Source organism: Acipenser ruthenus, chromosome 20, assembly GCF_902713425.1.
Source record: "Acipenser ruthenus chromosome 20, fAciRut3.2 maternal haplotype, whole genome shotgun sequence".
NCBI classification, from domain to species: domain Eukaryota; kingdom Metazoa; phylum Chordata; class Actinopteri; order Acipenseriformes; family Acipenseridae; genus Acipenser; species Acipenser ruthenus.
Genome location: NC_081208.1, coordinates 28,919,446 through 28,927,904, shown reverse-complemented (window position 1 = coordinate 28,927,904; position 8,459 = coordinate 28,919,446). Strand labels below are relative to the sequence as shown.

Below are 8,459 nucleotides of genomic sequence, written 5' to 3'. Positions count from 1 at the left end.
AAGGGTTAATAACAAAGACTGTTCAATGCACAAGAAAAGACCAAGTTTGTCTTGCCAAGTACCAAGTCCAAATGTGATGCATTATAACCATCAATGGTTTCACACAGGCACCAGTTACTATCGAAATGCATGAGTGTTTTGACGTAAACAGGTTATGTTTACCCCTAGATGGCTAGGGGTACTATATTTAGCCAGTTTTATCTTATTATGCTGTTTTTTTCCCCCCATATAATAGTACTAAAAAGCTGGAGTTGTGAACCCAAAATCTGCCATCTGTGTTATGGTGTTTTGAGTTCAGAAGCTGCTCTTCAGTAATACAAGAAGAAACTTTATTAACAGCACTTACTAACACAGAGACACTCTGCTTAAATACATCGCAGCTAATGAAAAGCTCAGGAAGACCACACTGATTCAAATGGTTAAGCTTTGTTCTTTTTTTATGAAGAGGTGTACATTTTATTAGCTGTTAGTAAGTTAGTGCGAAGGCTTGAAATCCAGTTTTAACCACAATATTCTTCTCCCTCTTTTCACTGAAATACAATGATCCTTTCTGGGCACTGTGCGATTCCATCTCTACAGAGGAGTCTGAACTGTCAGATGGCATGAGAGGGACGGTAGTGTGGTTCTCTGACGTCTTGCAGTGAGACAGGATCCTGGAGAAGGAGTATATCCTAGTGGGCAGGATGAACTTTAATGGTAGCACCAGCGCTAACAATATGAAAGCTACTATGGAGTGAATCTGATAAAAGATTACGCTCCCAAAGGTGTTGTAGAGAGAGCCAGAGTAAAAAGAACCCAAGCCCATCCCGGGGCCCATGTAAACAAATAGAAACACGAATCTGACGCTCCTCTCCACTCCTGGAGGGGAAATATATTCTGTAAAGGCCTCAAGGGTGAAGACTGACAGTGCGTGGCGGAAGGCAAACAGGAATTCAATGAGGATGAAGACCCACATGGCCCTAATAAAACAATATGAAAGAGACTGTATGGCTGCGGCCAGGAGGGCGATGCAGAGCATCCAGTGGTAGGGTGGGGTGGGGCGTTTCCATTTTTTGAAAAAGACTTGAAAGGTGATCTCCACCAGACTTTGGATGGCTAACAGCAAAGCTAACAGCAAAGCTGGGGCCTCCAGGTCACGTAGGTACCAAAGATGGACCACGTCGAAGCCAAATGTGAGAAAGCCCATGAGAAATCCAACGAGCAGGTAAGGCGTGTTGTGTATGTTGCAGAGACACAGCTTGCTTGCAGTTACCATGGCGGAGGGGTGATAGGTGTAGCTGGTGAAATACTCCACGGGGTATAGGGAAAGGAATCCTGCGGCTAAAACGGCGAAGACGCTGCTGCAGGCGGCGTGGTAGACAAACGGATTGATGGCGTTTGACCTGCACATTCCAAACCCTGTCATGAAGCAGACTGAGACGGAGCCCACGAGGGACCCGTACGAACTCCATCTCTTTATGTCCTCAAAATGGTCTAGCAGGTTAGCTGCTTCCAGGAAGTCCCAAAGGGAATCCTCAGCTATAAACTGGATGGTGTTAAGCAAAAGTTCGCTGATTAGCAAAACTCCAAATGCCCAGGAATACAGCAGATCTGCGGTTACAAGTGCAGTGCTGTTCATATCCATTTTAGGAAAACTCTCATTCCCATCTTTTCCAGGAACTGGAAGTAGCCTAGAACTGGTGTTGCCCCCGCGCTGAGCAATTTTTTCCAGAAAGCTTAGAAGGTCCTGATTACTGGTGTGATCCTTTGCTCCCATAAACACATTCGGTGACCCGTAGTGGAAACGTTTGCCTGACCTTTGTGTTTCTAAATCACCGGCCTTGGGTTCTTGATGAGAGGGCGTCAGACTAGTACTATCCAGCCATTGCTCAACATCCTCAAGTTGTTCATTGGGGTAATCTAGTGAAGCATCATAGAAAGTCTCAATTTTTGAATTGTGTGTCTGGATGGAAGGAAACTTCTTATTTGGCACCTTCTGCAAATGTCTGTTACCTGCAACTGATTCTCTGTCTCGGTCCCAAGAATTTAACTTATGATTTGGATTGAAAAAAGGGTTATAGAACATGGCTAAATAGTCTGGCATGTGATTTCGTTTTACTAGTTTAGCTCCAGCAGTTTCAGGTCCAGTTAGAGTTTGGCTCAGTTTGTCCAGAGAATCATACCCATGCTTTATGGTTTTGCTTATATCTGATATATTTCCTGTGGGCGCTTCTACTCTGTTTCTGTTAATCTCTGACCTATGGTCCATGTTTGCTTTTTGAATCCAGACCGCTTTACTTGCAGGGGATTCAAACTTCCAATAAGTTGACTGTCCACAGTAATCACTGTTGTCTCCTTGGTAAGGGTCTATGTCCCAAACAAAGGCACTGACACCAGCAAATACAACGAAACCCATAAGAAACACCAGACACCTTTGCATTTTGGACTTGACTGCTAGTTTCATTAGAAGGGGGAGAAGCAGCACTGAGACCAGATGTTGTGTTCCGTAGAGGCAGCCAAGCTGAAAGGGGGATATCCACCAGGCGTGGAAATACACTGGCAGGAACGGGAAGAGGGAGAGCTTGGCCGCTGAAAAGCAAAACAGAAATACTCTGGAAGCTTTAATTCTGGAGTTTGTATCTCTAGACCACAATGACCAAACCATTTTAGTGTATTTAAAGTTCAATTAAAAAATTAAAAAATAAAAAAGTAAAATATTTAGGTATTACTGCAATGTCTGTTTCAGTCATTCCTCCAGGAAACTGGAGCAAGGTAGGTCAGATTTTCCAGACAATTCCACAGCATACAGCATGGGGATATTAAAGTCACATGGAATTTAACTGGAAAGCCAGTGGATTCATTCTTCATTAAAGTTATAAAGCAACACGTATCTGACAGGCACATCTGCATCTAGCAGTTCTTAGATTAAAGACCTACTCATTGTGTCAATTTCCTCAAGTTTACTTAGTCTGTGCCAAAACATCTAATAAAAAACGACACAACGTCTCCAAGGAAACAGGCATACTTTCTTTTCCACAGAACTGTACTGCAGAGAAATGTTAACTGAAAATCCGGATGTTAGTTTCTTTTGTTTGCTGTTGTTATGGTTCTCATTTTTAAAGTTACAGGCTGACATAACTTTTTGTAGACCTCCAGTTTGGTTCTGTAGTTCGCGTCAGCTTGCTTGGTTCTCTTGTTTTTTACTCCTTCTCCGCAGATTCCGTTCCAACTTCCAAAAATACAGTAATTGTAGTTACAGTCATTTTCCTTATATTATTTGTATATGCTTCAAAGTATAATATGGTCCTTTTAAACTTTAAAATAATTATAAACAGTTATTAAGTGACGAGTTTAGTCACCGCACGACTTCAGGAAAACAGATGAATACTTACTTTTCACCTTAGCAACCAGGTGATGTGCCTAGCAACCGTATGACGTGTTTTCAGATCGCGCCCACGTGTAATTCTTCGATACCGGTGTGTTAATTGAACAACAATATTAAAATAATATTGTTTGGAATTGAATGTATGTTCAAATACAGTTTTGCCCTATGAAAAAAAGGATTGACAGGTCTTTTAAATTAAAACATAGGAAATTAAAACAGAATTTACATGAATAAAGTTTTAATACAGTATAGCACTGTGGTATTTCGATACATAATATATTTAATATTAATATTAATAATAATAATAATAATAATAATAATAATAATAATAATAATAATAAAGCAAAAAAATAACGTGTTGTTAAAGAAAGTTTTAATTCGGAGTTTCTATTTTAGTACAACAGTGCCATCTAGCGATGTAGAGTGGCGTTACATTTTAGTGGAACCGGCAAAACAAAACGTGCTGTGTCATTGCCCGATGAGGTAGTTCACTGTTTAATATTTATATGACGTTGCTCCTCTGAAGGATTGCTCAACTAAACAATGTTTGAAACGTTAAAATTATAATAGTCACTTCTTCAGTGCTTAATTTTGAACCAACTTCTTTAACAGTAAAATGGTCCAAGGTCCATTCAGTCACTTTAAAATACAAGGCTCATGGAAACATATTGTAAGTTATTTAAAAAACAGTCCTGTCTGTGACTGTGTTGCATTTTCGTCATTTTAAACAGTGAGCCCTATAAAGTATAAACTGACAAAAAACATTTAACACACTGTCAGTTGTGTTTGTAAACAGGGTAGACAGCTTGGTAAAACACATCAGGAAAGTTTTATAATATATACAGTTTTATCAGGGGCCGGTTTCTCCAAATCAAACACAAATGTGATGCTCTCCAGTTGTAAGTCATTGTTGTTGAGCACGGCTCTGAAATAAATAAACCAGCAGACAGGTTCACTAGCCTGGTGTACTTTATTAACAAGCAGCGGCATATTAAAAGATTATTCAAATGCATCATACACATTTTTTGACAATTTATTGCAAAAAAAAAAGAAGGAAAAAAACTATTTTTTTACCTAAAACGCTGTCATATTTAAGCACAGTAAAATCTGTATACATTAAAATCAAATATATTCTATTTGCTTAAATAAGATGTGCATAATTGAGAATGTTAGTTAAAACGAAGCACACCATGTTCATCCTGAAATGGCCTTTTTGTGATCAGAAGGAACATGGTGCACCTTTATTATTTCACAATTTTGATTCTTCACAAATTAGATTTGGTCTGACTGAACACTTTACATGTATGTCTGTATGTAGTGTACAATGAAAGCTTTAGCTTGACTCTCTACAGCACTTGAACTGAACACAAAAAGTACAAAGTAAAAAGTTCCTTGCTAATTCACTGTTTTTGAAGTACAGTGTATTGAGTTCTGGTGTTTCCAATCCTGACTCTGATTGGACATTGTTTCAAAAAGCACCCTCCCGAGTGGCACTGAAATTAAAGGAGCGTTCAGCTACCAGAAGGAAGGTGCCAAACACGTTTGCTTACGATCGCTCCAGTATGTGAGCCTATGGAAAGCAGAGGTCTCCAGTGTCGGGGATGTTTTCTAATGCTTCTGTGCTCGAACACGGCCCTGTTCAGGAATGAGAGTGAGACATCATGCTCAAAGCATGGTGGTCTCCTGCTTCAGCCCACTAACTATGCAACATGTTTTGAGCTGTACAACAAGAGTAACTTTTAAACTTCACCCCCGGAAACATCTACACTCACATTATCATAAGCCCATCTGAATGGATTTCTACATAGCAACATAAAAAGACATCACAAAGCGTCGCATTTGAGAGTGTGACATGCTGAAGGCTTGTACTTTAGTATACAGCGTACTGTGTTACTACACAGAGAAGCAAGGGTGTAAGAACGGAGTTTTAATTCCCTGGCTTAGTGGCGAGTTCCTTGGTTCTGAGATAGGCAGCTTAGGTGGACAACACCAGACTTGGAGCCAGACCACACATGGTTTGTGATGACAGGCAGCCTCACAGCCTGCCCCCCAGCAGGTACAGCTTAGGCTATTTGCAGGACAACAAGATCCAAAACAGAAACAAAACAAAAACATGCCTGAGCTTATTTTAAGCCGTGTACAACATTACCATACAAGTAGCCCTTACTATTCGGTAAGTGAGTCCTGCTGAAAAAATAATTTCTCATTGGAAATGCAACACTTACTGTTACACACAATCGGGACAAATAACAGTTAAGATGAACAGAGGAGCTCCCTGTAATGGTAGTTTAGGGTTAACCGCGCTGTAGCTGTAGTTCACAACTGCAGTTACAATGCTGTTATTGGAGGCTGCGCTGATGTACTGCATCGGGTGAGTTCAATCCAGCACTCAACGCAGCAGCGGACAACGGCCGATCTCCCTGCAGTGTGTGGATCACTGCCAAGCACAGTGAATGTTTGGGTCTCCTCCAATGGCTGGTGGTTAGTCCTTGGGGTCCTCTTTCTCTTTGGGCACCCCTTCCACAGTCAGGACCTACTCCTCGCCTGTGTGTGAAGGGCTCATGCGGAGCACCATGGAGCCGTCCACGGTCTCCGACACCATGTCCTCTGTATCATCGTCATCCTCCGCTAGCTTGGTCTGCGGGACGGGCGAGCGATGGTGCATTGGGGAGGCAGGCGGCACGGGCATCGAGCTGGAAGGCTGGGGGGAGGAGGGGGAGTAAATACATAAACGCAGGGGCAATTACAAAGGGGCAGGAGAGTGCGTACACATTCTGGAATAAAATCTACTTTGTCCCTTTTGTATCCTGAATACCCCTGCAGGTGTAGTTGTTGCAAACTATCTTTCTTTTTAATTGAGCTGAACTATTTTTTTTCCTTTGCTTGTATTAAAAAAAAAACATCTTTTGCATTAAAATATTCGCTAAAAGAAGCATTCTGAGCTACTATACCATTAGAGATATACCCCTCCCCCACCCCACACCCCTGCAGACTACTAGGTGATCCTGGATAAAAATGGCAACTCTCTGTTAAAACTAAACTGCTGACACGGTACTATAGCTCAGCTGGGAGGGGTTCCTGTATTTGATAGTATTGTATACCTCCACAGAGCTGGATTTCTTCATCTTGAGCTTGCTGAAGGACCCGCTCTTTCTGGTTTTAAGGGTGAGTGCGAGTGCAGCTTTTAAGAGTTTGGGGGTCTCGGGTCTAGGGGGGATCACGTGCTGTACCCCCTTCGGCTCACCCCCCTCTGCCTTTTTGGTGTCTTTGGTTAGCATTTTTCTATGAAAAAAAAAAAAAAGTTGAAAAAGTTGTAAATACATTTATGTGAAACAACAAAGACTATGTGAGAGGGACAGTCCATTTGAACAAAAGTGTATGCTACAGATTTGGGGTGTTTAAATGTATATATCTTTTGTAATCTTTAAACATGGATAGTTTAATTACCAGGGACAGGGGTCCTGAGCTGTGTGCCATTATTTACAGGATACTAAAAGCTTTATAAATCATATACCTGCATGTGGAAATTTTGCAAAACTGCTGCAGTGTGAAATCAAATGAAAAAGACACACAGCCACAGTGTGCAGGACACACCAGAGGAGTAAACTAGACCGATGAAACTTGCATGTCACAATTAAGAAGCCAAGGTGTAAAATAAATCACGATAAAAGAAACCCTGACTCACAATGCAAACCCACGAGGTAGCAGAGTATGATGGGTACGGTTGCCGCCTGACTCCATAATCTCGGGACACTAAGACAGGTCATGTGTTTTCATTAACTCACCTCTAAACCACAAAATGAACCGAAAATGAATTAATATTATTTCCTGCTTCTCACAGTCCTGCCCAATCTGACAAATACAACAAATCAGTGGACTGTGTAGGTCTGACTGATGGAAACGTTCCTCACAAGAAGTAATTCCCACCCCCCGGTAAGTAAAACGGATGAATTCATTTAGCGACAGCTCACGCAATTCACACTCACTTCACATGTTCAATAAAATCAATGAATCTGAGGTTTAGAGAGGTGAGGTGAAAAACCTGGCCTGGCCTACAGTCTCCTGAGATTATGGAGCCGGGTGAGGGTTGTCTCATTTCCCCACAGTACTGACTTGGCCTTTCTGCGCAGCACCTTCTGCGACTCGGGGTAGTGGATGAGAATCTCGTTCAGGTCCTTTTTGTCCAGGATAAACAGGTTGGCGAAACCGTGTGCCATCACGTTAGCTGTCCGCCTGTTCCCACCTCCTACAGACAGCAGGCTTTTTCCAGGGTGATAAAGCACAAACCTCAGTTAGGATCTGACACTTTCACTTTGCTCTTTCCAAATAAAAAAGAAAAGAAATGTTGCGATTTTAAATGCAGGGGAAGTGTATTAAATTGGGACAAACAACTATGGAATGCGGTTGGACTGGACATTCATTTTCACTGCAATTCATAGTCCTGTACTTCACCCACTTGTCATTGTTCCATTCCATTGGAGCTGTACTTTGCAACCCACTGTATCACACTGTGTTTGCAAGCCTCAAAAGACAGTAGTTGCTTATGGGACACATTACTGGATGTGATTTTGTTCTGTATATGTAACCCTCACACTCTCCTGCCTGCCAGAAACCACACCTGCACGCTGTGTGATTTTGTTTTGTCTTATATTAAAAAAAAAAAAAAACAACTGTGAAAAGAGAAAACATCCCACCTGATTTCCCCGAACACAGATCCGCCTCGCAGTGTAACAAAGACGGTCTTCCCATCCGGACCCCCTACCACCTGCACCTCCCCGGCTTTGATGATGTACATCTCCCTTCCAATCTCCCCCTGGAAAAAAGGGGCCGGTAAATACCTTGTATGGGCCAGGCAAGAGTTAAGAATGAAAGTGTTGTCTCCGGGAGCTCAAGTGTATTTAGAGCTGAGATTCCCAGACAAAGCAGAAGTCTTTCACTTATGCCTATTGCACTTAAAGAAAACTGCCATACCTTCTTACAGACAAAATCCCCCGGCAGGTACACCACAGACTTCAACCTCTTCAGCATGTCATAAATCATCTGTCGGTCACAACCCTGAGGGGAAAGAGGGGCGTCAGGCAGAGAAATGTACTGC

At 41.9% G+C, this 8,459-nt stretch overlaps 1 protein-coding gene across 12 annotated transcripts in view; it reads right to left on the bottom strand.

Moving 5' to 3' along the window:
• Positions 1–4,315: 4,315 nt before the first annotated feature.
• LOC117425870 (cyclic nucleotide-gated cation channel beta-3-like) overlaps positions 4,316–8,459 on the bottom strand; it is a 36,518-nt gene continuing 32,374 nt past the window's right edge. For all 12 annotated transcript variants that reach the window (XM_058993815.1, XM_058993822.1, XM_058993823.1 and 9 more), the window contains 5 exons: positions 8,336–8,419; positions 8,059–8,177; positions 7,478–7,624; positions 6,466–6,646; positions 4,316–6,065 (listed from right to left, as the gene is read on the bottom strand). In XM_058993815.1, the coding sequence (XP_058849798.1) occupies positions 5,898–6,065; positions 6,466–6,646; positions 7,478–7,624; positions 8,059–8,177; positions 8,336–8,419 (699 nt within the window). In that variant the 3' untranslated portion in view covers positions 4,316–5,897. The remainder of the gene's footprint in view (positions 6,066–6,465; positions 6,647–7,477; positions 7,625–8,058; positions 8,178–8,335; positions 8,420–8,459) is intronic.